The sequence below is a fragment of the Budorcas taxicolor genome, chromosome 4 (genome assembly GCF_023091745.1).
Source record: "Budorcas taxicolor isolate Tak-1 chromosome 4, Takin1.1, whole genome shotgun sequence".
Lineage (NCBI taxonomy): Eukaryota > Metazoa > Chordata > Mammalia > Artiodactyla > Bovidae > Budorcas > Budorcas taxicolor.
Window position 1 is genome coordinate 78,984,561 of NC_068913.1, and position 27,789 is coordinate 79,012,349.

General features: G+C 58.3%; 2 protein-coding genes across 9 annotated transcripts in view; one reads left to right on the forward strand and one right to left on the reverse strand.

The window, feature by feature from the left end:
• CAMK2B (calcium/calmodulin dependent protein kinase II beta) overlaps positions 1 to 15,547 on the forward strand; it is a 90,686-nt gene extending 75,139 nt beyond the window's left edge. For 2 of the 8 annotated variants that reach the window (XM_052639284.1, XM_052639287.1), the window contains 11 exons: positions 1,405 to 1,442; positions 1,599 to 1,670; positions 3,128 to 3,172; positions 4,797 to 4,845; positions 6,166 to 6,279; positions 6,590 to 6,670; positions 7,515 to 7,628; positions 12,609 to 12,684; positions 12,813 to 12,907; positions 13,187 to 13,421; positions 13,690 to 15,547. In XM_052639284.1, the coding sequence (XP_052495244.1) occupies positions 1,405 to 1,442; positions 1,599 to 1,670; positions 3,128 to 3,172; positions 4,797 to 4,845; positions 6,166 to 6,279; positions 6,590 to 6,670; positions 7,515 to 7,628; positions 12,609 to 12,684; positions 12,813 to 12,907; positions 13,187 to 13,419 (917 nt within the window). In that variant the 3' untranslated portion in view covers positions 13,420 to 13,421; positions 13,690 to 15,547. Of the gene's footprint in view, positions 1 to 1,401; positions 1,443 to 1,598; positions 1,671 to 3,127; positions 3,173 to 4,796; positions 4,846 to 6,165; positions 6,280 to 6,589; positions 6,671 to 7,514; positions 7,629 to 12,608; positions 12,685 to 12,812; positions 12,908 to 13,186; positions 13,422 to 13,689 lie in introns of all 8 variants that reach the window. The other 6 variants (XM_052639285.1, XM_052639290.1, XM_052639286.1 and 3 more) reach the window with 5 other exon arrangements.
• Positions 15,548 to 18,110: 2,563 nt separating this feature from the next.
• Positions 18,111 to 27,399, reverse strand: YKT6 (YKT6 v-SNARE homolog). Its single transcript, XM_052638441.1, has 7 exons — positions 27,148 to 27,399; positions 24,687 to 24,769; positions 23,378 to 23,478; positions 22,278 to 22,382; positions 21,950 to 22,015; positions 20,524 to 20,625; positions 18,111 to 19,857 (listed from the first exon to the last, which is right to left on the reverse strand). Exons 1-7 carry the CDS (start codon positions 27,249 to 27,251, stop codon positions 19,822 to 19,824), a joined length of 597 nt encoding a protein of 198 aa, XP_052494401.1. The 5' UTR covers positions 27,252 to 27,399; the 3' UTR covers positions 18,111 to 19,821.
• Between the last annotated feature and the right edge of the window lie 390 nt (positions 27,400 to 27,789).

Here is a 27,789-nt window from a genome sequence, read left to right on the forward strand (position 1 = left end):
ATCAGTAGTCTCCGGGGATGTCCCCAGCAGCAAAGTGCCCCCCGTAGACCTGCTGGGGCTCCCCGGTCCCTCTAAGCAGGGCTGGTTAGCCAGAGCTTTTGGAGCCGGCCGTGGGGGCTGTGCCACCTTCTTCCGGGGCAAGGGACCCTTGCCCCTGGCATCTGACCCGGGCTGCTTCTCTAACCTGCACCGGCCGTCCTGGGGCACCGCTTGGCGTGAGCGTGGGCAGGGCGGGCGAGGCAGGAGCCGCTGAATCCGGGCTGCAGACTTGTGCTCCCTGCCTGAACCTCCACAAATCTTGTTTTCTCTCTCTCTTCCTTCCTTCCTCATTCCCTCTCTTCCTCTCCTCACCTTTCCTTTTCCATAAGGTAAGCTGACTTCTTCTTCTTTTTTTTTTAAGTTCTGTAATTAAAACTAACCGCTGTGGAGGGGGCAGGCGCTGGAGGCTGAGGGCCTGTGGAGGTGTGGCAGGTCACAGCTCTCAAGCTGGTGCACAGAGAGGCAGTCGCTGAGTGGGCCGTCCTGACCTCTTCGGTGGGGTGGAAGGTTGGGGTGAGATGGGCCGTCTGCTGTGCATCTGAGAGGCGGTGGGACCTTGGGGTGCAGGTGGCCTTTTGGACCCTCCCCCAGGCGTGTCCTCCTGTTGCCCTGACTCAGAGCTCAAGGTCCTTGGTGGATGGCCCCTGTTGGCCCTGTCAGTGCCGCCAGAGCAAGGCCAAGAAGTGGCCCAAGGCCGGGGCTAGGAGGGAGAATGAGGCTGCCCCGTGTGTGTGCGTGCTCTGAACCAAGAGGCATGGCCTGGGGCCTGGCCATGGGGGCAGAGCTCCGAATGCTGTCTGCCGAGGGAGGGGGTCTGGGGGGCTGAGAGCAGGCAGGCACCTGGGCTTGGGACAAGTCCCTCCCTATGTGGGTGGCCAGCTAGAGCCCGCTTATCCCTGCCTAAGAACATGGAGAATCACCAGGAGGTGCCCACCACCCCAACCTGTTGCCCTGTCCTGTGTTCTCATCTGGGGTGAGGGCAGTGCCCTGCCCTCCTTTCGGGGGATCCCACGTGCTGCCCGCCTGGAAGTTGAGGTCTCAGGTGGGAGGAGAAGTCTTGTTGTCCTCCAAGGTCATGGGGGAGGGCTGGGGGAAGCCCCTGTCCTGAGGACAAGGGTCCTCAGGCCGCCCTGGCCAAGCCGCCCGCAGGGTGGCCCTGCTCAGCACTGGGCACAAACCTGCTCTGTCCCCAGCAGGCCCCAGGTGGCAGAAGTCACCCTGCCTTGGGACTTGGGGTGGCCCACTCACTCGATCTTGGGGACCTGGGCTCCTTACAGGCACCCAAGGTTGCCTCTCGCCAAGGGGGTGGGCTGCAGTGGGAGCCAGGCCCCTCACTCACCATGTCTGTTTTCTCCAATGCAGCAGCCAAGAGTTTACTCAACAAGAAAGCAGATGGAGTTAAGGTGAGGCACTTGCTCGGCCCAGGGGGCAGTGGTTGGCCCCCTGCCCCAGCCTGCAGCATGGCCCAGTCCCCAGAGCTCCTCTGGGCCTCCCCCATCTCAAGGAAGGGGTATGAGCCCTCATTCTCTCCCTAATGGCCTCTCTTCCTCTCTCTGCAGCCCCAGACGAATAGCACCAAAAACAGTGCAGCTGCCACCAGCCCCAAGGGGACGCTTCCTCCGGCCGCCTTGGTACTGAACCCCTCTGCCCCCTACTTCCTGGCCATCCTCTCCTGTACCCCGGCTGTGTGGTGGTCACTGTCAGGAGGCCTAGGGTAAAGCCAGGGTCTGGCTCCCAGCCTGTCTCTTGACAGACAACACCTAGCCTTACTAGCCCCTCTGCCCTGGGATGTGGGGGTGAGGGAAGACCTCAGTTCATGCAGTGCCAGGGAACCCATCAGGTGCAGTAGACAGGCCCCTACTGACTTGTGGTCAGCAGTGGGAACCATCAGGGGTCCGGTGAGACTGAGACCCAGGGTCCAGGCACCAACCTCAGTTCCTCTGCTCTCAGGAGGCTGGCCAGGAACTCAGCGGGGCTGGCTCTGCAGGGGGTGTGGTTCAGGCTGGGGGTGGGGACAGACTGCCAGCCCCTCCCCTGGGTTGTGCGGGGGGGTGCACTATTTGGGAGGGGCCGGTTTTGGTTTCTCCCTAGGGAGAATGGATGAGCCTGGCTTTAGCTTCAGAGCCCACCCAGTGATCTGGAGGGAGACAGAGACCCCTTGGCTTTCCCTGGTGACAGCCTAGCAGTGGCTGTGGGGTCTAGGGCAGTGGCAGCCATGGTGTTCCCCATGAGTCCATGTGCTACAGGGAGACACGCTTCTATGGCTGTGCTGGCCTGTGGCTGCCTGGAGGGCTCAGGGGTTCCCCTGATGGGGAGGGCTGGGCAGACATGAGATCACAGGGACCCACCAGCTCCAGCCTTCATCTGGAGGGTCCTGTCCAGGGGACGGAGCTGGTGGTGCAGGGGTGTGGCCAGTAGCACGGCCCTCCTGCCCAGGCTGCTGCGTGCCTATGGTGTCTCGTGTAGAGCAGGCAATCCCAGGAGGTTGCGGTTTGCTGGTCCACAGGTCCTGAGTTTGCTGAAAGTACACTTGGCGTCCCCACGGGCCCCAGGCCCTGCTACTGGGAGTGAGCCCTGGACTACCTGTGGGGAGGCTAGATTTGCCAAACGGACATCCACAGCGAGTGCAGGTGTCGGGGGTGGCCTTGGCCCAGGAGGGGAGGGTCCCACACGCCGGCCTTGTAGCCAGCCCCATCTCGGACCCGTCCATCCCATGTGCCGCCCCCACTCCATGACATCTTCAAACCTGTGCCCTGCCCGTGACGGGCAGGAGGTCCGGCAGCAAAGAGAGAGGGCAGAGCGCCCGAGGCAGGGACCCCAGCGTGCGGCTTCTCACCCCTACCCTCAGCCCCAGTCTCTCTATTGGCCTCCGGTCACTGGTGCCCTCGAGGCCCTGGACTGGTCTGCTCGTTCCATCCGCATTGCCCCAAGCCCCTCTCCAGCTGCTCCGCTCCCTGCTGGCCATCTGCCTCCATCCTGCTCTGCTGCCGCCCTCTCCTCTCCTCTCCCAGGCTCCTGCCTGGGGGCCTCTGCTCTCCTCCTCTTCTCACTGCGCTCTTTCCTTCCTCTGTGCTTCCTTCTTCTGTAGGAGCCTCAAACCACCGTCATTCATAACCCAGTGGACGGGATCAAGGTACTGCCGTTCCTCGCCACGCTCTCGGGGGCGTCTGCTCAGCCGGGAGGCAGACCCCTGGCCCTGGGGAAGGTCTGGGATGTTGACCCTGGGGAAGCATTTGTGCTGAGACAGGTGTACTGTGACCGGCCCCCCTCGAGGCAGGACAGAGCCCCCAAGTCCACGGGCTGCTCCTTTGGGGAAAAGCCCCAGGTGCTGCCCTTGGAGGCACGGTTGTACCAAGTCCCCGGCAGACACGGGAGCCTGGGCTTCCTGCCATCCTGAGCAGGGTCCGCTTCTCAGACCCTCTCCATCCTGCCCTGGAGGGTGGCCAGGCCCAGCCTGGTCAGGAGCAGCCGAAGGCAGGGCCCACTTCAGAGGCTCAGGGTGCCAGAAAGAGCCCGGGTGTCCTTTGCGGCGTGCGGCCAAGGGCTGGGAGTTCCAGGGGAGAAGGGCCAATGGGGGCTGCCCTGTGTGCCCCCCAGTGTGGGGCCAGGAGGAGGGACAGCACAGACCCTCCTGCCCTCACCCGTTGCTCACCTCTGCCCGCCGTGCCCAGTGCTTCCCGCTGAGCTGACCCCTTCCTTGCTCTTCCTCTGCTCTGGCATCAGCTCCCATCCCATCAGCATTTTCACCCTGTGGCCAGGGAAGGGGCTGGCTTTCTGGGGTGGTGGGAGAACTGGGTGGGCAGCCCAGCTGCATTTCTAGGACCTCACTACCTTACCCCCACCCAGACTCCCACCTGGGCCTGAGATCCTCAAAGGGTCCCCACACATCCCGGCCACAGACCAGGACAGGGGTGCTGTGGGCCACTGCATCTGGGCTGACCCAGCCTCGAGGTGCTAGGAAGAGCCTGGGCGTCCACGGTGACTCAGGCCAGGGATAGGTGTTCCTGGGACCCGGTGTCTGGGGTGAGGTGGTGGTGGTGGTGTCTGCCCTCCCTGCAAGGGGCCTTGAGACATCATTCTGTGATGTGGGCCCTGATCTTACAACCTATGGATGCCCCATTTCTGGCCCAGGGCCCAGAGCAGTGTCTAGTAAGGGGGTTGTGGTGGGGGGAGGTTCCTTGGGAACCCTGTTAAGATGTTCCTTCTGAGAAGCAAGCAAGCTCTCTGGGAACCCGGTCACAGGTGGAGGGCATCTGGTTTTATATCTGAAGGGCAGCAGGAGGAGGTGCTGGGGCTACCTCTCTGCCCTTCAGGCCACCTGAGAGGTAAAGCCAGGCCTGGCTAGATGGCCCAGGCCTGGGGAGGAGGTACGGTGCTGCCGCACTCTGACCGGGCCGGGTCAAGTTTCCCGAGGACCTGCTGGAAGCTTCCACCCTGTCTGCCAAAGTGGGCGGGCTGTGGATGCTTTCCTGCTTCCCCAGGCGTCTTGGAATTTTAAAGAAAAACCCAAAACAGTTTTTATCTTGTTAAAGAGTGTCTTCTGAGCATGCTAATCTTTCCACTGGGCGTGTCTCATTGGCAGAAGGAGAAGTTGGGGTTCTCAGCTGTTGGGGATGTGAGTGGCCCAGCCTAGAAATGGGTGACCCCTGGGTCTGGCGTGAAGCTCCATTGCTGCCTGTGGGCTTCTGGGGTTGGGGCCTGGGCCCCGTGGGAGCAGAGGCCATGTCCTGACCCGCTGCCTTCCCGTGTTTCCCCAGGAGTCATCCGACAGCACCCACACCACCATAGAGGATGAAGACACAAAAGGTATCCAACCTCCCCGCCTGCGGGGCTGGTGGGCAGGCCACTGGCAGGTGGGGAGCTGGAACAGCAAAGGCCTCGTCCTGCGACGAGGGGCTAACTTGCTCAGGCCTATAGCCCCGTCCGAGGCTGGGTGCAGACTGGCACTGGGCGGTCTCAGGCAGAGTATCCAAGCAGAGCCTGGCGGACCTGGGCGCCCTGACCAGTGTGGAATCCACTGCCCTGGACGGGACGGTTCTCTGCATGGGCCCCCAAGTTGCTCCGGGGGCTGTGCACCCAATTTCCATGGTTGAATTTGCTGTTTCTTCTCTCAAAGGTCCTTAAACCTGTGCCTACCCAGCTGGCAGTTGATACATGGATGGGCATCAAGGGGCATTTCCTGGGCTCATTGTTGGGGGGCAGGTTGCAGAGATGTGTGCCCCGTTCCCCACTCAGGGATCCCAGGCCAAGCTGGCTCAGGCTCTGTCTGGCACCAGTGCCCCAGGGTGCCGGGCGCTGTATGCTCACCCTGGCGCCCCTCTTCCACCCTCAGCTTTCTCAGCTGCCCCAGGGAGGGGATCTGGTCTGCATTCTACCTAGGCCAGGTGACTGGCCCCCGCCTGGGGAGCCTGCCCCTCAGCCACACTCTACGTAGATGAGCGCTGGGCTGGAGGTGGCCACTCTGCCAGTTTGGGAGATGCAATGACCCTGTCCTGAGTATCCCCCCCTGCCCTAGAGTGGAAGTGAGCTAGCCCAAGTCTTTGGCCTCTGGATGTAGAGTGAGTGGACATTCGTGTGGTTTCCCCAGACTGTGGGCCCTGAGCCATCGGCATGGAGCTTGGAGGTCACGCAGACCTCCCCCAGGCCCTGTCCTTGCATGTCTGCCCTCGCCCCAACCAGGCGGGGGCCTGAGATGGCCCGAGACTGCAGGAGCCCAGGGGAGAGGGCCAGCCAGCCAGCCTCATGCCAACCCCTTGTCTGGCTGGGAGACAATCGGCAGATGCCTGAGGGGCCTCACAGGGCAGGGGCGAGAGGAGTCTCAGCCTCAGCTAGGCCATCCATCACATGCAGAGAAGCCCCGGTGGGCTCAGGCCTGCCCTCTGCTGGTCCCAGCAGGCACTGTACACAACCCTCCTACCCTGGGTCCAGCCCTGCGGGTAGTCCTGTGTCTTCCTCACACACCTGCTGTGATCTCACAGCCCTGGGCACACGGGGGTGACGGTACCCCAAGAGCCCTGGACCCCACCGTGTGATTCTCCAGCTTAGCCTCCTCTCATCCTCCTGCACCCCCTTGTCTCTCCTGCGTGTGCTCACCTGCCTGTGTTCACGTCTCGTCTGTCTGCCCAGCCCCCAGGGTCCCTGACATCCTGAGCTCCGTGAGGAGGGGCTCGGGGACCCCAGAAGCCGAGGGCTCCCCGCCCTGCCCGTCTCCGGCTCCCATTAGCCCCTTGCCCACCCCATGTAAGTAGCCGGGCCCTGCTGCTGTGGGGGTCTCCTGGAGGGGCCAGCAGCTCCTCTGAGGGTTCACTCGAGGGCCGAGGGCCAAGGGCCAGCCGAGCTCGAGCACCAGCCTGCCCCTCACAGCCCCTCAACGCGGCTCCCCAGCACCTCTGCCCCTCAAGCTGGGCCTTCTCCCCTGGCCTGGGGGGTCTCAGGGCCGGGGCTTCTTGGTCCTGAGACAGGCCCTGGGGCGGGAGAGAGTGGGAGGCCTGCTTCCTCTCCACCAGCCTGCCCCGCCGCCTCCTCACATGTCTGCTCCTGTCCACCCCAGCCCCCAGGATCTCTGACATCCTGAGCTCCGTGAGGAGGGGCTCGGGGACCCCAGAAGCCGAGGGCCCCCTGCCCACCCCATGTAAGTAGTGCCCCAGGCCTGCTGCCTCTGCTGCCAAGTGGCTCCTGCATCCTGCCATGCACGGCCTCAACTGCCCCTGGACCAGGCTGCCAAGGCCTGGCTAACTGTCCGGCCTGGCTGGACGTCAGGGGGCGCACGCGCTAACTCCGCAAGGCAGCTCTCCCCCGGCTTCCCCACCCCCACCTCCCACACGGCTCCCTGCACTGCTGTCCAGACCCAGACCTCACCCCCTGAGGGTCTCCCACACCCCGAGCAGCCATGTACCCTGCCCCTTGGGCCATGGGCCGTGACCTTGTCAGTCACGTTGACTTCATATTGGCCCCGTGCCGGGCATCCAGGCATAAGGAGCTGTTATAGAAATCCTCTCGACCAGAGGCCTGTGGGTTTAAAGGAAGAAGAAAGGGCCCGGCCTCCCTGCAGAACTAGTTTTCCAGAGGGGCCGGGCGTTCTGTGCACTCCTCCGCTCACCCATCCCGTCTCACCTGGGGGTGCCCACCCGGGCCTGTCCCATGCGGGACTACTCTCCTCTCCCGGGCCAGGCTGCCCTTCTATGAAGGGCACCCTCCGCCCACAGCAGCTTTCCCCACCCCCACCTGGTCAGACAGGTGCAGCTGCCTGAACAGCCCTGAAGCTTCCCCCTCGTCCCCCATGCCCCTCTCTGTCACCCCTGTCCCTCACGTCCCCCTCCACCCCCCACATCCCTTCTCCATCCCTCTCTGTCCCCTCATGACCCCTCCGTCCCCCCCCTCCCCACTCTCTCTGGCTTGGCTCATCAGCCCATAGGTTTTCTCTCCTGCGTGTCCCCCGCCTGCCTCGTGTTCACGTCTCGTCTGTTCCACCCCAGCCCCCAGGATCTCTGACATCCTGAACACGGTGAGGAGGGGTTCGGGGACCCCAGAAGCCCAGGGCCCCCCACCCTGCCCGTCTCCGGCTCTCCCAGGCCCCCCACTCACCCCGTGTAAGTAGCACCTTGAGTGGCCCCGCTGGCTGCTCCTGGGGGCTCTCAGGTGTGGAGACCTCCAGCTGCAGTGCGCCACCCCCTGGCTCTGGGAAGGGGTCGGCTCCTGGGTGGGGGACCCAGGGAATTCCACACAAAGCTGCCGTTTGGCTAAAGATGCGCACCTGTGGGGAGAGAAGCAGGAGGCAGGTTTCCCTGAACTAGAGCCTCCCTCCCAGGGGCTGTGAGCTGCAGATTTCTTCCATAGTGGTAGTGAGGATGGGGCGCGGGCCGTCTGGGGTTGGCCCTGGCTGGTGAGTCTAGGGCTGGGGGGCGGGCTGGGGGCGGGCGCTGGGCTGGGCTGCCTCCCCGGGCAGGGAGGAGCCGCTGCTGCCTTCCGCAGCCCGTCTGCCGGCTTCTCGCCAGTATCGCTTACAGGGATGGATGACATCCCAGGACGGCGGCCACCCCCTCCTCCGGGGAGACACCGGGCTCTCAGAAGCGAGGCTGCTTCGGGGCCAAGGGCCGGGCATGGCTGGGGAGAGGCTGGGTGAGTCCTGGGCTGTGGGGGTGCCGACCCCCGCCGCCCACCCCTGCCAGCCATGCCTGGGGGCCAGGGCGGGGGTAGGTGGGTGGGAGGGAGGCCCTGGGAGCAGAGGGGAAGGCCGGGGGTTTGGGGGTTGTGGCCTGAACTCAGGCTCTGCTAGAGGAAGTGGAGATGCGTCTCAGAGGTGAGAGAGCAGAGTCTCGCTGGTGGGCACACAGAGGAACCTGTGCCCGTCCCCAGTTGTGCATGGTTTTGTTCGAGTTTAGAGGCCTCCATGTCCCATAATCCGGGACCCTCGTGGCCCCTAGTTTCACAGGTAACGAAGCTGAGGGTAGCGGATGTGGAGGGTTGTGTCCAAGGGGTCCTTGCAATATGACCCCGGTCCAAGGCCATGACCCACCTTTGGGGCATGCCGGGCCCAGGTTGGGAGCTCCGAGGACAGGCTGATGGAGTGGGGGAGGGGAGGCACAGCACAGGCTTGCCCCTTTGAGGGTCTGTCCTGAGCCTGACTCTGGAGGTAGGGCCGCAGAAGGGGCTGTGACCAGGATTGAGTGGAGGGGACCTTGGGGCCTGGACTCCTGGCACATGTGGCCGGGCCTACATGGTGCAGGGAAGGGACAGAGTGCTGGGTGGGGGGCACCGAGGGGAGGGGTGGCCCCTATCAGTGTCCCTCAGAAAGAGGGGTCCTCCTACCTCCTGCCCTTCCACCTGGGGTTCCCAGCAGCCAGCTTCCTTGTGTGTGTGGGTCCTGGGTGAAGGGATGCAGGTCGGGCCAGCCTGGAGAAGGGACTTCTGAGTGGCCACTTCGGGGTGAGTTCTGGCACTCAGTGGGCCAAGTGGGTGAATGCCAGAGTGGAGTGGCCCCCCTTCCCAGTTCTGGGGCCAGGGACTTCCCCCACTGGCACAGAGGCCTGGGTGCAGAGGGCCATCCTTGGGCTGGGTCACGGGCAGCCTCCTTTCCTGTGAGCCACCCCGCCAGCTGTCAGGGGTAAGTGGGTTGGTGCCCATTGGCCTGCCCTGAGTTCTCCATAATCGGGGATTATGCACAATCCAGGCTGATCCTGTGCAGCTGCCTCCCTGGTGTGGCTAGGGACATCCTGGCGCCCCTGCAGCTGCTTGGGGTCCACCTGGGGTCACTAGGGTCCTCTTGGACCCTTTGCTAATGTCTGGGCTTCCCTGGCCTGTTAGCTCTCCCCAAGAGAGCCAGAGTGGATAGGGCTTTGATTCAACCCTGGGACTTCTCCCAGGCCAGACTCTTGCCCATGCACCCCAACTCTGTTTCTGGAGTTGCCTGGTGGAGGCAGCTTGTCCTTGATAGCCAGCCCTCCCCCTACCCCCGCCAGGAGTCCCTTTGAGTAGTGTGCCACCTGGGGAGGCAGGATTGCTCTGTACAGCAAGGAAGGAGAGGGCAGAGTCCTTCCACAGGTCAGGATCGTCTGGCTCATTCCTGGGCTGTGGCTGGGCTTGTGCAACCTCAGCTTTCCCATCTGCAGAATGGGCATGGGGGCTATTTCCCGAACTTCAGACTTCGCAATGTGTTCTGTGACCTTAGAGCTCTATTTACTTAATACTTTCTTTTTACACCGACTCCATTTTTAATTATGATTTGTTTAAAAATACTCACTATTACCTCATCAAGTGGAAAATTCAGCCCACTTACCATGGTGCAGTAGGGTGATCGTAAAATCAGAGTGCTTGGGGAAACAAAACAGAAAAAAAGGTCTCAATTCCAGCTGCAAGGTTATCGGCTGAGGGCTCACATTTGGAGGGGAGACAGCTCACGCTGTCTGTCAAGAGGGGGATTGACAAGTGTCTGGGATGTTGGGATGTGTAGACGTCCCCTTAGCAAGATTAGCAGGATGGCCTGGAGCTGACTCACAGTGGGAGGTGGGCGCTCCTGAGCAGGGGTCTGACGTGGTGCTTCAGGAGGGAGGCAGTGGGGTCCAGGGTGACCGGCCGCCCAGGGCAGGGGTGGGAGGGGCAGGCGCTGGGTGCTGCTGTCAGACAAGCCCAGGGGCCCTGGCCCTTGGGGTGGCATCTGGTGGGGGAGCTGGGCTGCAGTAGGAGATCAGAGACTGAAGCTTGAGGCCACTTCCAGGAAGATGACAGGTGAACTGGGAGTGGGGGTTGATGAGGTCCCAGAGGAGAGAGGGCCCTCAGAACTGGGAAATGCCCAGGCAGAGGGCCGAGAGGTGGGGAGGCTGTGGAGGAAGCCCTGAGAGGGGAGAAGCTGTGTTATGGGGTGGGCCTAGGTGGAAGTGGGTGTGCTGAAGGAGGTATGAAATATCCAGCAGGTGAGGACAGGGACCACCCACATGTGTCTGTGCTGGGACAGAGCTCTGCGGGTGGACGGGGGCATCAGGGCAGCTGGGCCCCCTTCCTGGAGGCCAGCTTCCAGTGGGGGCCTGGGTTCTGCAGAGATAGCCTGAAGCCCAAACCCTGTTACAGTCCAGACATGGAGTTCTGTAAGGAAAAAACAAATAAACAGAAGCCAGCAGAGGCACAGCCAGTGCAGAGAGAGGGTCTCTTCTAGACGGGGAAGCATGTGTGTGCTGGCAGGTTGGCGTGCACATGCACTACAGACACACACACACAAGTACGCACCCATGTGTACAAAGGGGCACATGTACGCACATGTGCGTGCATGCACTGGACCCCTCGGGTGTCACAGAGCTCACCCAGCAGCCACTGTCCAGAGCCAGTGCTGCACGACCCAGGCTCCCAGCTCACACATGGGCACGCTCCCGCTCACACGCAGCATCTCCTGCTGTAGGCTCTGTCCGCTTCCCGTCTGAGCGCCTGGGAGAAGGGAACACCCAGACAGCCGAAGGTGCTGATGGGATGGCCTTGGGCACGTGCATCTTTGGGAGCTGGCAACCCGCACTCTGGGAATGTAGGCCGTGGATCAACTCACACGTGTGTGGAGCCCAGCTGCACTGGCAGCTGGACGCTGGAGAGCAACAGACGCCTGTCTTTAGGCTTGGTCGGGTGGGAATGTGCATCCACAGGAGTGGCCCTGCAGAGTGCCTGTGGTCCTCCTTACTGCGGGGAGCAGAGGGACACAACGCCCGTGTGAGGGTGCGCAGATGCGTGGCGGGCATGGCTGTGACTGGGGAAGGGGCTGCGCAGAGAACTGGGGTGCCGCCTTCAGTGCTCTTCTTGGGTCTGGTTTTGCTGCTGGCGTTTACTGCATTACGGAATCACCACGTGTGGGTGTGTCCGTGGCTGTGTGCACACGCACGTGTGTGTGTTTCCTGTGTGCCTTTGGGTGTCGATGTATCTGCACAGGCGTGGTTTAGCACCTAACTCAGGATGGTACTTCTTTGGGGAGAGTGAGTGAAGAACAAGATTCCAGGGAACACGGGCACTGTGACTTTATGTGGAAGTTTTTCTCTCTTTGGAAGAAATCTAAAGCAAATATAAAAATTGTCAGATGTGAACCAGCAGGGCGTGGGCTATATTATTCTTTGTGCTTCTTCCACGTGTTTAAAATATGTAGCCTGAAAATAAATGGTAGTCTAAGAGATAAAGGGGGGCCCCCAGGCGAGCACCCCAGGGACTGGGTCAGTCTAGGACCAGAGGTAAAGTGGGCAAGAACCTGGAGAAGGCTGCTAGCTCAGGGCCTCAGGTGGAGGGTGCAGGATGGAAAAGCTACGCCAGAGGACTGGCCTGGGGCCCAGGACCACAAACAGGTGGAGGCAGGAAGAGGCGGGAGGCCAGCCGGCAGTCTGTGGGCCTCCACGGAGAGAAGGCGGTGAGGCCCATGCTCAGCTTTCCACTGGGCTCTGCTTCCTGGCCTTCGCACAGAGGCCTGGCCCTGCAGCCTCCAATCCCCTCCCTGCTTTGTGAGTCAGCCCCTAGTAGACACCTGCCCCACCCCCCACAAGAGCTGTTGGGTGCACGGAGGACTAGAGAGCAATGCCTGGGGGGCAGGAGCCAGGAAGGCTGGTCACAGTGTCACAGGGTCATCCCCTGCTGAGGGCCCAGGGCATGTGCCTGGGGGGACTGGGGATGCAGAGTGGTCATGGCAGGCTTTGCTCCCCTGACCTGCATTTTCCAGACCGGTAGTTCACTTTCACTATTCACTTTCATGCTTTGGAGAAGGCAATGGCAACCCACTCTAGTGTTCTTGCCTGGAGAATCCCAGGGACGGGGGAGCCTGGTGGGCTGCCGTCTATGGGGTCGCACAGAGTCAGACACGACTGAAGCGACTTAGCAGCAGCAGCAGCAGCAGTGCTATGGATGCAGTATGTGTCTCATTCGGGGATATTGTATTTAAGACAAACAAGATGGAAGCTCGTTGGACTTGGAAACCAGGAAGCCGTGGGTGGCCTTGAAGGGAGCAGTCTGAGCTGGGCAGCCTGGAGATGGGGATGGAGGCGGGGTACTTTGCCTGGACGCTCCTGGGCGGGCACAGGTGGTGTGTGGGTCACTGGGCAGCTGTCTCCCTGCAGCGCGGAAGCAGGAGATCATCAAGATCACGGAGCAGCTCATCGAGGCTGTCAACAATGGTGACTTCGAGGCCTACGCGTGAGTCGGGGCGCCTGGCCTGTCCTGGGGTAGGGGGGTGTGGACCTGGAGGGCTTCCCCACAGGGAGGGGGCTGGATGGAAGCACCCGGTTCTGAGGGGCCCCTCCTCACCTGGGTCTGCCCCCTAGGAAAATATGCGACCCAGGCCTGACCTCGTTTGAGCCTGAAGCCCTGGGCAACCTGGTTGAAGGGATGGACTTCCACAGATTCTACTTCGAGAACTGTGAGTGAGGGGCAAGGGGGCGGGTAAGAGGGTGGGTACCCCTGGAAAGCCCACGGACCCCCAGTCAGGGGCCCAGGGAAGCCCTGTCCCCTCTGTGCTCAGGGTCAGCTGGCCACTGCTCCACCCTCTGTGGCAGAAACCCCCAAGCCACAGGGGTGAGGGGTGAGGACACATGGGGACAGGGAGGGGGAGCCAGATGGTGCTCTTCGGGGAGGAGGCTGGGCTGGTAGAGGGGCTGGATGGGGGCAGGCACAATGCCAAGCCCCTGCCTGCCCGCAGTGCTGGCCAAGAACAGCAAGCCGATCCACACAACCATCCTGAACCCGCACGTGCATGTCATCGGCGAGGACGCCGCCTGCATTGCCTACATCCGCCTCACGCAGTATATCGACGGGCAGGGCCGGCCCCGCACCAGCCAGTCCGAGGAGACCCGCGTGTGGCATCGCCGAGACGGCAAGTGGCAGAACGTGCACTTCCACTGCTCGGGGGCGCCCGTGGCCCCGCTGCAGTGAAGGTGAGACCCTGGGGGAGGGGACCGCAGCCTGGGGTTGGGGGGCTGCAGCCTGGGGGAGGCGGTTGGAAAGGGTGGCCGGAAGGGGTGGCCCAGCAGGTTCCTGGGCATAATGCAAGCCTGGTGTTAGGGGAGTGGGGGCGCTGGGTCAGGGCCTCCAGGCCCCTTTCTGGGCAGCCCTGCAGGTGCCCACCTTGCAGCCACCAAACCCGGGTCAGACGGAGAGCTGCCCCCAGAGCTGACCTGCTCGTCCTGGCACCCACTGTTTCAGAGCTGCTGCGGCTGGTTTCACCACGGGACAGACTCGGTGTTTGGAGCCCAGCTGCCCTCGGGCGCACGGCCTGCCTGTCGCATGTTTGTGTCTGCCTCGTTCCTCCCCTGGTGCCTGTGTCTGCAGAAAACCAAGACCAGATGTGATTTCTTTTTAAAAACAAGATGACAACAACAACCACACACACAAAATTGACGTCGATGAAACAGAAAAAAAAAACACTAAACAAGGGAAAAAGCTGTAAAAATCACTGGCATTTGTGGGGCTTCGAACCTTCTGGCCGCACCCCACCCAAGCTCCACGTGTCTGTCCACTCCTGGCCTCCTCCAGGGACTGGCCGGGGGAATGAACTTGTCCACCAGGGCCTGCCGCCCGAGGAACAGTGTTTGCTAGGCAGTGCCCACCCCCCAAGAAGTCTGCATCCTCCCTGCCGTGCATGGCTCCTGGTCAGGAGTGTCAGGTGTTGTCGGGGGAAGGCTAGGGGGGTGGCAAGGGGGCCTGAGCATGGCTGACTTCCCTCCCACTTCCCTCCCCTCCTCTCTTCCCCGAGAAGGTGTGGATGTGGGCTCCCGGTGTTCCCAGCATGGGTGAGCAGTGCAGAGGCTGGGCCAGCCTCTCTGGGAGGATGCTGAGCCATCCAAGGAGGCTCAGGGATCCAGCTCTGGCCCGATCGGGGCCAGGGTGGTGCACTGGGGGAGGGGTTGCAGGGAAGCACGCCTTCATTTCAGATCTCACACCTGGTGGGAGACATGGGCGAGGACAGTGCTGGCAGTAGGCCGCTGAGGAAGGGACCCCCTGGGCTGGCCTCTCTTCTGCTTGGGTACCTCTCCGTCTTTGCCCACCTTCTCCCCCGTCCCCATGTGGGTGTGGGGCAGTAAGGAGAGAGGGGTCAGAGATGGGCAGGTGTTTCTGGCTTCCAGGTTGAGGCAGGGGCCAGGCAAGTGTTTGCTGAAGAGGCTGCACTTTTAGAGTTTGGGCCAGAGCAGCAGGGAGCAGAGGGCTGCACTGGGCTGCGAGAGACAGGGATCCTGGGGTGGGGAGGCGGGTCCCCCTGTGTGCCAGTGGGCACTCTGGTGAGCCTCTGGGATGGGCCGCGTGGTCAGGTGGTGGCAGAGAGCCAAAAGCATTTGGCCTGGCATGGGGATGGGTATGATCTGGCCTCCTGGGCTATACTCGGGAGGTGGTCAAGGGCCATGATCCCAGAGGTGCAGTATGCACCGCCACCCCAATATCTGCCCCTTCAACTCATGTTGTTTTCAACAAGGATTTTCTTTATCTTCCCCCCACACAAGCCAAGGGAGGGGCGCAGAGTGGGGCACAGGACACAGGATGCTGGTCTCCAAGGGGGACTGTCCACAGATAGACGCTCAGAGTGGACGCTCGCCTGCCTGTCTGCGGCTGTGCTCAGGACAGCCGTCCCCACCCATGGACACAGGGTGAACATCTGCAGGGCTCCCTGGGCCTCGGGCAGCGGCAGGGTTTGCCGTGGACAGTATGCGGCCCAGCCGCCCTCACCTGCTGGGGCCTCCTCCTCTCCTCTCCCTGCTCACCCGTTCTCTCCAGGGAGCTGCCTGTCTGGGATAATTTGGGGATTTTTTTTTTTCCTGGGGGAGAGCTCTTTTGCATGACCCCTCATGAGCAAGCCACACCCGCTCTTCTAGCTAGATGTCCGTGGTGTGGCGGCGTTGGCCGGCCCGCCCTGCAGAGGGTCGGCTGCCCACGGTGCTGGCCGGCCTTTCCTCTTCTCTCTTTTTGCTGAGTTTCATTGTCTTTTCTTTCTGAGCCTTGTAAGTGTACAAAATTATTATTTTGTTCTGTCTCGGGAAACTGCAAATAAATGGAAAACAGAACAAACTGCTTTAAGTGTATCTGGGTGCTCTCTGCCAGGATCTAGCTGACCCCTCACCTCGAGGCAGGCCCCTCCCCTGCTGTGTGGGCCCTGGGCTGGCCAGGCTGCAGCAGCCCTAGGCCAGATGTTCCCAAGCCCATCCTGGGTAGTCGGCATGCGCAGGTGGGGTCCCCGGGAGGCCACAGGTCAAACTCTGCCAGCTGCTCCCACCCCGCTCGCTGTTTTCCCCAAGGCCTGTTAGCCCCAGACACAGGAACCAAAAATGACGCCTTGAGTCCTAGGACCCCCAACCTCTGGTCACTCTAGCAGTCTCTGAAGATGAGATCAGGAGGGCAGATCTAACGGGAAGAGCTCCAGGCCCCAGCCCTGCTGCCCTGTCCGTTCTCTCCCTCCACCTATCTGGTCTTTGTGCGTGTTGCTTGGGACATGTGGTGCCTGCAGCCACCAGGGCTGCTCCTGTGGGCCTGCACGCAGGCTGTGTGGACAGCACACAGACACGACACCAGCACCAGGAGCAGAGTGGTGGCTGCTGGGATACCAAGATGACCCAGCAGGCGATGACCGCCATTGCCTGGAGAGGCTCCATGAGGAGACCCGAACAGCAGAAGCCCAGAGCTGAGACCTGGGAGACGGGGGATGCCAGGTACAGAGGCTCCCAGGTGGCCCCAGACTGAGGGGCTTGAGGGCCCAGGTCGGCAGAGCCAGGGGCTCCCCACCAGCCTTCCCTCTGCAGCTCACCCCCGACATGGAGGGAGGGACATGGCACCCAGTCACTCACTGCACCCCCACACCACAGGGATACAAAGCCTCTGGGCCTTCCTTGGGAACACTCCCAGCCTGCACTGGCTGAGAGCGCTGGCCGCGTGCCTGCCTAACCGCGTGGCCATCCAACCTCTGATCGCCTGACCACTTAGCCACATGGCCTCCCGACTCCACGGCTTCCTGACCACATGGCCACACAGCAGCATGGCCACACGGATGCAGGGCCACCTGCTTCTCTGAACATCTTCCTTCACAGCTGCACACATACAGGCCCTGCCAGGCAAGGGCTGTTGGAACCCGCCTGTGCTCCGCTGGCCCCTCAAAGGCCTCGTGCCCTCCCCACTCCTGGGCAGTCCCCGGCAGTCCTGCTGACACCCCAGAGACACCCTCATGTTGAGATGGGCAGCCTCCCCTCTACTCCTGGTCCGCAGGTGCCGCTGCCTGTCTGTACCTCACACCTTAAGCTTTCTCAGGACAGAAATATGGGCTTCCACACAATCTGATACACCAAACATACCCACCCAACGGGTCCAAGTGACTTCCGACGAGGCGGTGCTGCCTCAGGCCTGCTCAGTCCTGTCCACTAGGGCACAACCGGCCTCCTGGTCCAGCCTTGGCATCTGGTTGCAGACACCTTCAGATGGGCCAGGAGGCTACCTTCCTGGCCCTGTGGGTGGTAGCTGGCAGGGGCTCTCAGGTGTGCAGGCGGGCATGAGGGCTGCTCAGGGAGCACCAGGGCAGATCAGAGAGCTTGGCGCAGAGAATCTAGGACAGAGCCAGTGAGCAGAGTCATCACCATCGCAGTATCTAGGGCTCCGCTCACCTATCAGCTGTAACCCAAGGCTGCTTTCCAGGCCAGGCCTCCCTCTGGGCACCCGCCACAGCCCCACCCCACCCCCGCTGGGGATCCTGCAGGAATCCTGAGGTGGACCAGCACTCTGAAACTGTCCCCTGGCACCCACGCCCCCAGCAGGGATGGCAGGATAGGCAGAGGGAAGTCAGTGAGGGGCCTTTCATTCGTCATTTTAAAGAGCACCTGCTTTGGGCAAAGCTCCCTGGGCGCATGCCCTGGTGGGTCCTCTGAGCAGGAAAAGCCAGAAATGCCCAGGCTACTCCCTATTCCAGGGGTCTCCAAGTCGGTCCCAGGCCAGCAGTGAAATAGGTGAGAAGCATGCACAGTCTAACCACCACCTGCCGAGGACATTCCCTAAACTAGGACCAGAGTTGCCAGCCTGTAAGAATCCGGGGGGCACAGGACGCTCCACACCCCAGCAGACAGATCTGGAGTTTCTGGGTGTGTGGCCGCGGCTCTGTGGCTGTGAGGAAGCCTCCCAGGTGGTTTCTACGGTGCAGTGAGGACCAGGTCACAGGACTCAGCAGGACTTCTCTCTACTCTGGGACTCCCTCCCCTACTTCCTGCTAGAAAGGTCTAGGGGGTGGGGAGGGGGAATGGGGGCATTAAGGTAGAGGCTGCCTCCCCCCAGGATACGGCAAACCCCACACTCGGCAGGGGCACAGCATGAGGGGCAGGGCTCCCGTGGAAAGGGGTCCCTGTGGCTCAAAGCACATTGTGTGCTTAGCTGCTTCAATTGTGTATGACTCTTTTGTAATTATGGACTGTAAGCCACCAGGCTCCTATGTCCATGGGATTCTCCAGGCAAGAATACTGGACTGGGTTGCCATTTCCTACTCCAAGGGGATTTTCCTGATTCAGGGATCAAACCCGTCTTATGTCTCCTGGATTGACAGGTGGATTCTATACCACTAGTGCCACCTGGGAAGCCCAAAACAAAGCACAGGACTATTTTGGAATTTCAAAAGAACTTTATCCAGATAGGAACCTTCCAAACAGAACACAGAGAAAAGTTAGGCAGCAGTTATTAAAATACACTTTGCCAAATGACTTAACATTAGAAGACGAGAGGAGCTGGAGGAAGGGTGGGTGCAGAGGTCTCGGCCAGCCCTACTCACCCTTGCCACCCTCTTCCCAATCTTGGCCACCCCCCCAACCTCCCACCCCCAGTACCCTCCGAAGTGGGAGTCAGACAACTCTCAAGCGTCCCTAAGGGGTGGTCATGGGCACCTCAGAGACCGGTGAGCAGGCCAGGTCTGTGCCTGTCAAGGGTAGACATGGCAGAACTCACATGGGTAGGCTACTTTTAGGCCAAGTCCTCTGGTGGTACAGTGCCCAGAGAAAATGAGCAGCTGGCAGGTAAGCTTCACAGGGTGGGTCCTCGGAGGCCACGCAGATCCCACCTCCGGCCCATGCCAGGGAATTCAAGGCCACAGGCACTTCCTGTCAGGCTCCTCGACAGGGCAAGAACAGGGCTCAGGGAAGGACAGCGGAGGATGAGACCACACTGACTGATACCGCTCCAAAAGGGGCGTCCACGGAGACTGATTCTCAAGGTGTGTCTTGAGCTGGCGTCCTCAGGAAGCGCAGCAGGGCACTAGGAGGCGGTTTACAGCATGGCAGTAGGGCCCAACAGACCAGCAAGGCTGAGAAGAGCCGGAACCTTCTGGGCTACGGCCTGGGTTGCTCCCTGCACCTGTTTTTAGGGCTGGGCCTCAGAGCCATAGGCCTCATGCTGCTGCGGGTGGGGGTGGGGGCGGGGGCGGGGTGCTCAGCAGTGCTTCTGCTGGGGGCTGGGCTGGAGTGTGGATAGCTCAGACCACAAGTGGACGTTGGGAGCCCCCAGGCTGAATGGCATCTTCTCTTGGTGCCTAGTAATGGTGGCCACAGTGAAGGTCACTTGCTAAGACATAAGTCCCAGGTGATTGTCAGAACAGTCTTTGTCACCAGAAAGGCAAGTGACAACCATTCACGAGACTGCAGCACCCGTGCTCTGATCCAGATGCTCAAAGCCAAACGGCAAGTCAGGGCAATCGCCCCCTCCCCGACTTCTAGGGTTCTTTACCGAACTTGCTTGCTGGATGGGTATCGCAGAAAGTCAAAGTCAATCTCAGCAGGAATGCAAACCAGGTCTCAGAATTTATGAAGTCCAGTAGCTGTCTCCTCCCAACACGGAAGCACTGGCCTGAGCCCCCGACCCCGACCCCACGCCCACTGCAGCCCCACAGTGGCTGTCCCTCCCCAGTCCTGGAGTCAGAGCACCCTGCTCCTTGTAGTGTTAATAGTTAGTATACAGACAAAACCCACACATGTGAAGATCCACAAAGAGCTGGCTCTGAACCCCCCATGGGCCTTGCACAAGTTGGATTAGAAACGAGCCCTGCAGCCTCTACAGAGTCACTGAGCTTTATGGTTCCATTTGACCCCCAAATACACATTCAGGGGCCTCAGTATCTTTTCAAAAATAACTAGACATGTGAATTTGAACGTTCCCCACCCCCAGTTCCCCATCCACCCTTCGGTTTCTCCCAGGAGCTCCAAAGCCGAAGTTGAGTCTGTCGAGTCTGTCCCACTTGGGTTGTTACGAGGTGGCTCTGCTTCCTGGGGGGCCGTGGTTCCGATGTGAATGATGGTGACATTCCAGTGCAGGGGCCTCTGCTGGCAGCCGTCACATGATTGCACAGCATGAGTTTTGTTTCCGGGCCTTGAGAGAGACAAAACAGAGCTGAAGAGGTGGACCTCAGCACACGCAGAACTGGGAGCTCTGAGGGGACCAGCTGGCTTTACTAGGGGCTCTGGAACCACCAAGGAGAGAGAAGTGGAGGGAAGCCATCCAGAAGTAGTTCACACTTCCAAGATTATTCTGTCCACCTTCCATTAACGCTATCGATAAGGAAGGAAACTTCCTGTTGTTTAGCGAAGTGTAAAGAACAAGAATGTCTCTTCCTTTGCTCCAGCCTTGACTCCCCATAAAGTTATCTGACCCCATGGGGGGTGTTTCTTACTAAGGATATCTTCAGAGAGCAGAGAGGTACCCACTTGGTTCATGGGGCCTCTGTTACCTTCTCCTTCACCTCCTCTTCAGATACCTCCTAACCCCACAGGCATCTCCCTCCAAGGCACATCATGACAGCAAACATGTGTGTTGACCAAGCAAATGCAGCACCCCTACCGTCCAAAAGGTTAAACACTCCAGTCCAAGTTAACAAATCAGAAGCGTCGGAACCTCTCTGGGAAGGTGGCATACCTCAGACAGCAGGGGTGAGGAGGACCCATCCTCACCTTGGGGAGGTTGGGGGAGGGAGGAAGCAGCGCAGGGGCAAGGAAAGCCGAGTGACGGGGTGCCTAGGAGCGGCCAGGCCACACTCACCGTTTTATAGAAGGCTTTAGACTGTATTCCCAGCACTTCGGATTTGGATACCAGGTCATCGAGCTTCTCACCTCGTTCTAATAAAGACTCCATGGTGTTGTGCTGGACAAGAGGAAAGACACAAAAGAATGCCTTGCTCTGTTCACAAGGTGAGCAGACGCCAGTCCCTCATGAAGCTCAGTCATAGCAAAGTGCTTCCTTTGGGCTCCTCCCCCACATATGAGCATCAAGACACAGTGACCCAGACCTGTGGAGGACACAGGGCCTAGTGACCTTCCTGGAGGATCTAGAAGGTTCTAACTGGACATAAAGCACTGCCCCCAAATCCTCCAAAGCACAGGCTTAGATAGCCACACTCCAGGAGAGGTCCCCTGTGCCCATATTTACATACACATATTCCTACTGCTCAGCCGTGTCATGCTTCTTCCAGGGGAACTGTGTCTAAATCTCACGACTATCAGCTCTGTGAGAGCACCTCTGCAGTTAATGCAGACAGACCCTTTCCAAACACATGAGGGATGGAGGTCCTCACAAGAGCCCCTAGCCCCGCCATCAGGGCCATCAGGAAGTGGGTGACTTGCTCCCACCCCAGATGGCCACTGCTTCAACTGCAAGGCCCTCAGAGGCAATTGGCATTACCTTAGGTTTGGACGTATGAAATGGCACAGAATGAGAAATGAGCAAAACCAGTCTTTATCTCTAAACACGGCTGAGCAACTCAGATTTCCACCATAAAAGGTTAACTGGATCAAGACATGAATGGGATGGATAAAAGGCAGCGTGACCAGTAATCCAGATTTTACCACTGCAGCCAGAATGGGCTGGGTGACCTGGACCCATCTGTCTGTGGAGAGACAAGGAAAGACAGTGTGTGTGTGTCCCCTGCCTCTGTGTGCTTGCTCACAGGACTGAGGCTCTGAGGCAGCAGAAGGCAGAGACAGGGCTTGGTTAGGAAACGTGGAGAAACGTTACAGAAGACAGAGAGGTGCCTGAAGACTGTCATCTCTTAACTTTCATTCCAAAGCCAAAGGTAGCTCAGAGTTTAAAAGCAAAAGCAGAAAACAACACTTGCAAACTAGATTTCAGGTAAAATGCAGGGTTCCTGCTCTTCTGAATCAGGCCTGTTTCTGACTACTCGGGACCTGTATTTAGTCAGAGAGCCTCAGTTTGCACCGAAACCCACAATCTGAAAAGAAGGAACCTGCTGGGCTGTGGGTCAGGCTAAGGCAGGCACCATGGAGGTAGAACCGCAGAGTGGCTGTCTGAGCGAGTCTGGCTTTCAAGGCCTCTGATGCACAGGGACAGGTGGGCCACCACCACTTTCAGAAGTGCTTTGACTATAATTAAAACAAGAATCAGCTGTGTGGGCTTGATTGCTGGCAAATCTTTTTGCCTAGTTTCTGAACTTGGTCCCTAATTTACTTACCAGGATGATCTTGGTCTCATCCAGTTCAGCCTGCACTTTAGTCATCGGGTCAGCTTCTCGGGGGTTCTAGGAAAGAAGCAAAAATAAAAACGTCAGGACTGGAGTGGCTGCCTGGAAACAGGGGTCAAAACCAAGCAAGCTGGATATACTTTCAGAAGTTAAAAACCACAGGCTGCTTAAACACATACTGCAAAAGCAAAAGCCTGCCTAGGAGCTCAGGTCTTATGCGGGTTCCTGTGATCTTCAGGATGACATCAGCCTTTACATCACCCAGAGTCACAACCATCAGGGCCGTTGGCTTTTCTGCTTCACAGCCTTTGCGCCTTACCTGGTATCTACTGAGCTGACTGTCCAGGCCTGTGTACTGGATAGTATCAGGGGATCCAGTTGGCCAGTCTATCCTGTCGACCTGCTTGGAGAATTCGTCTAGTACCTGCAAGACAGAGGAGCTCAACAACAGCCCCATCTCAGTGCTCATCCGAAAGAGGCTCTCAGGACCCCAGGACCCACAGAGGAAGGCAGGGGAGGATGGCTAATGGCAAGGAAGAAAATCTAGGTCCAAGTTTCTTCTTCCTCAGTACTCTTGGAATTAAAATCCAAGTATGCCCAGCCTGATATGAACCTCATCTGGGAATGATAAATTATTAGAGATGCAAATTACAGATTTCCACTTTTCTCAGATTGTGAATTTCCAGGAAAGAGGATATTGGACCTTTTTCAAAACAATTCTTCAAAAAAGGTAATCAGATCCTTTGAATTTAAGCAGCCACCAGACTTCATGCGCTTTTATGCATGAGTGTTTTATGGGCTGTGGGGCCAGGGTCTTTGAGGAGTTTATCATCCGCACCACAAAGAAACACACTGAAGAATGAGGAGGCACCAGCCCCACACTGGGGAAAGGAGCAGCTGTAACTGCAGGACGGGCCAGCAGGGGGACTCCTTGAGCAGAAGCGCGGCTGGTGGGGAGGAGCCTGGTGTGTGCAGAGATGGCCTCAAAGAGGGGAGGAGGGGAAGAAGGGAGGTGGGTCATGGGGCAGAACATGCAGCCTAGTGTGGCTCAGAAGGAACTGAAAGTCATGACTTTCAGGGCGGAAGCAGGAGCAGAGCTGGCAAGAGGATGCGAAAGCACAGCCGGAGCTGACCCGAGGGCCCCACCGGGAAGGGGAGATGCTGGGACTCTGTGGCTGACAAGGAGAGCCAAGATGGCCCCAGGGACACTAGCAGGATGGGAAGCAGAAATCAGTTGGGGATGGGGTAGGGCGGGATGAGACAGACAGGAATGAGAAGGCTCCCAGACTGTCTCTTGGTTTAGAGTGAGGAGGCTGAAAGCAGGCTGATTTTGGACACACTATTTCATCCCTTACGTCACTCCTGGCCCCAATCCATGCCTGTCTGCCCAAGTACAGTCCAGCCAAGCTGCAAACTCACCTTCTCTAGCAAGGTAAAAGCCACCCGGGATGGGTATTCACTGTCAGCAATGACCACTCCCGCAAGACTGTCATTTCTCACGTAGACATGGCACAGATATTCTAAGGAGACAAGAGGATGGCAAGAGGGCTTTAGACTTTCTCACCCGCCAAAGCCGCTGGACTGATACAGTGCTGGGCTTCTGTCTTCTGGGTCAGCAATGCGGCTCTGAGCCAGGTTTATGGTGAAATGCTGCACATAGGGCAGCATGTGTGGGGGCTCTGCGGGCAGTGTGGACAACACCTGCTTCAGGGTGAGTGAAAGTCCTAAGGCCCAGTGCGCGAAGCCAGGGTTGATCACTAGTGGCACAGAAACATCCCAGGAAACGGCCCCAAGGGCTCGTCTGAGTCCCACCCTGAGCTTGAGGTCAGGCTCCCCTGTGTCTTGGAAGCTGCAGCCCTCAGAGGTGCTCTGCTCTGCTCCCAAGCTGATGGAACTTTGGACAAGCTAAGTGGCTTCCATTTTCATATGTACACAACAAAACTCGGTAAAAGATTTCCGGGCTTGAGGAAATCACCTGTCAGGGCCCCAGGCTTCCTCACTACAGTAACCTAGCCTGCTCCACGCTGTGGTAAGCCTCAGTGGGGATGGGGCAGGAGAGGGAGGAAGAGATAAAGCCCATCCAGAAAAAAATGAGCCACTGCTGGCTGGGGTCTCAAGTACAACTGTGCTGAAGTCATCAAATTATCAAAAGGTACAGCCTGTACAGGGCTTCTGCAAAACAGTCACAATCCTTGAAATGATTTTTTGTCATTTGGAAAGGATTCAGAGATGATGTAGCTAACCAAATGCCCCTAAAATAAATGCCTAAAAATTCTTACAGGAAACCTGAATCATGAAGAAGAAAAAACCAAGGTCATGAGGAAAAATAAGGGGTCTCCAGGTTCCTGGGCAAAAGCACTAAGCGGCACAGAATACAGTATTTCCTCAACAGGGCTGGCTCGAGGTCCTTTTCTGAGATGTTTACAAATCCAAAGGCAAAAGAGGACAAAGCAGGAAGGCTGCTTACTGCTCCAAGAGAGGCAGACCCTAATTGTAAGCAAGTCTAAGCTTTTTGGGGTGATTTAACCAAGCAACCGACATACCAACAGTGGACACAGAATTTTGCATAACAGGAAACGGAGGAGGAGGGAAGAGAGAAGCCAGCAGAGGATCGTGGTCCTGGGAGCCCTCTCCATCACAAGGCAGCCCTCCTGTGGACAGAGCTCTAGGCCACCTGAAGTGGGGCGGCCGGGCCAGCACATGCTTACAAGGTGATGAGTCCTCTTACCTTGTTCTTTCACAGAAGCTCGGCTGCCTTTTGCTGAGCGTTCCACAATCAGCTGACTTGTGAAGGTCATGAATTCCTGAACGCTAAGAAACACAACACATATTACCTGTTCCTGTCACCTTGTCCCCAACACAATGCAAAGTGACCCCTGAGCTTATACACTAAGGAGACATTGCTTCCTGGTTTCACTCCTTCCCTCCCAACCTTAGTAAGAACTAATAAACACTCTGTCGATGATCATAAATACAGATAATTACACATCATCTCAACCATTCAAACCACATTTGCTTGCTACCGAGCAGACCCAAACAACCCACTTTCAGACTTCTGGGGAATCTTCTACAGGTTATAGTTAATTTAACGTTTTGGTCAGGGTATGATTTGGGACACAGCAGAGAAGCAGAGGCCAGCTCCTGTTCTCAAGGCTCCACTAACTCCCAAGAAGCGGGAAGAAACAAAATCTGTGATGGAGACACCTAAGTGGCAAAAACTGTTCAGCAGACGCACAGTCAGTTATGGCAGCTGCCACACGCTGGACCCTGCAATGCGACATGCATCCTCAGTGAATGCTGGCTCTAGCCTCAGGTCGTCTGGGGCTAATCCATGGTACGGGCTTGGGACACTGGATGGAATTGAGGGCAAGGGCTCAGCCAAGACAAGAAAATGGAAAATGGTTTGTACCACGGCTGAGGGAGAGGAGGAGGTTCATGGGCCCAAGAAAAAGATGTGGCCAGAATGGAAGAGTCACAGGTGACAACAGTCCAGCTGGAGGAACCAGAGTTAACAAGAAGCCTCTGACTGGAAATGTCATATAAAAGGCCGTCAGTGCAGGGTCCTGACTTGTGGAATCCACAGTTGGTTCCAGCAGATTCATACACTCCTGAGATCACACCAAGAGCCATGCAGCAGAGTGAGGACTCACCACGTCTGGAGTGGACTTCCCTGGCTGGGATCCCAGCTCCACCACTTACGAGATGTGTGACCTCTGGTAAGGGACTTACTGCACCACGCTTTGTCTACATATTGAGACGTGCTGTGATGACTAAATGAGCACTTAGCATGATGTCTGGTGCATAGTATTACTTATTATTATCCTGAGAGAGTGAATAGGACCAGAAAAATCCCTTAGAGGAAAGTCTGAAAATAAGGAAGTCCTTGCAATAAAACTAAAAAGAGACAGAGCTTAAGAGTAGAAATATAATTAGACAAAGGAAGAACTGCATTCATTGTGACATTCTGCATACAAGAGCCAGAAAAGCTGGAAAACGTTTTGAAGGCCTGAGGTTCGCATTCTGGTAATCATGAGGTGGGCAGGACAGAAGACAGGAGGACTTATGAGAAAAACAATGGGCTCAACTGGATTATGTGTTGTTTTAAGAGACACATGTAGAGATTCCCCTAAAGTACTGCAGTTGTGTTAATCATCTGAAACTGGTCTGGATACCGAAAACCAGTGAGATGAAAGTCCTAAAGTGAAATCTCTGAGGATCGTCAGTAAATGTGGGTAGGGGAAAGAGAAAGGAAAAGAATCAAGAGTTAACCAAGTTAGCACCCAAAGTTCCATCACAGAAAAGCAGCAATACAGAACAGAGACTAGAGGTCATGATAGAGAATGGTAAGTACCAAGAAGGACCCAAAAAAGCAGCAGCAAATTTTGACAAAGTAACAAGAGGAATTGTTTGAGATCCCGCCAGCAAGCCACTCTCATCAAGAACAAAACAACCCAATGAAGTAGTGAAAACAGAATCCAGATGCTACCAGACCTGGAGACTGGGTGACTACAGACACAGACTTTGCAGGGTCTTTTTCCTTTGGTGCCTGAGTCACCACCACCCCTCCCACGAACAGGCTGTTAAGTGTCGGTGGTACTTCTAACACACACTTGATTGCATTAAAGTGCCTCGCAGATGTTCAAAGGCTTGTAAGCCCTAAAACCTCCATGCTTCCTTCCAAATCTTCACTGTAGAACCCTCTTGTACCACTAGAGCCCAACCGTTAAGAGCATACAATTTGGGTTGGAGTCCTGGCTGGTTTGGTATCCATCTCCTGGGGCCTCAGTGACTTCCTCCATAATATGACAGAGTGTACCAGGAACTCTCACACCGAACTGTTGGAAAGCCCAGCCAGATAATACAAACGTGGCGCTTAAGGTGTGGCACGTGAGCTTCCTGGGTCAGAACCACTGAGTGGGAGTTGCTGGTTTAAAATACAGATTGCTGGAACTCAACTGGGCGTGAACCTAGGGGAATCTGTACTTTTTCAAAAGCCCCCGGTCATTTTTATAAGATAGAAAATTTGAAAAACCTTGATTACGGACTATATTCCAGAATGGGCTACAGGCCGAGGAAAAGACAACCGGCTCCAATGCGGGAGGCCAAGCCCCGGGCCTCGATTCCCGGGCGGTCTCCAACCTGGACCCCGGGCCTCCCCGTTCGGGCGCCGCCCTCCAGGGCCTGCTCACCTGGATCTCTGAAAAAAGCTGAAGGAGGACACATCGTATGCGGCCTTGAGCAGCACCGTCTTGGACTCGCCTTTATACAGGACGCTTAGGCTGTACAGCTTCATGGCGCCGGGCCCTGGGTCCGGCCACCCGCCTGGCCGCGGCACCGGTTCGCAGGGAGCAGCGCAGCGCCGCCCCTCGAGGCCGCCGCCGGCTGCTGACGGGTCGGCCACCGGCTTCCTTCTCCTGGCTCGGGGTCCACTTCCGGTTCCGGTCAGGGGCTGCCGCCCCAGGCCTAACGGAGTCTTTTCGTGCCCCGGATGCAGAAAACAGCAGCCGGAAATACGAACGAAGGGGTGGTGCAGGGTCCTGCGCGTGCGCGTGAGGGGCTGTCAGGGATCTTGTAGGCTCCCTTGCTGTCTCACTGCGAGTTCTTACCGTTCTCCCGCTGTCCTTATCCTTCCGAGGCCTTCTCCCTCCTTCGCTAGCCGTCCTGAGTCCTCCCAGCACCCCCCTGCTTCTTCCCGGCCCTTCTGAGTACTGTCGGAACACCTGTGTCCCGGGGGCCGTCCTTCCTGTGAGCAGTTAGACCCAGAGCCCCACCCACACGCCAGTACTTTGTAAACCCTACACCTGGGACTTTGATTTACGCGCGAACTGCCT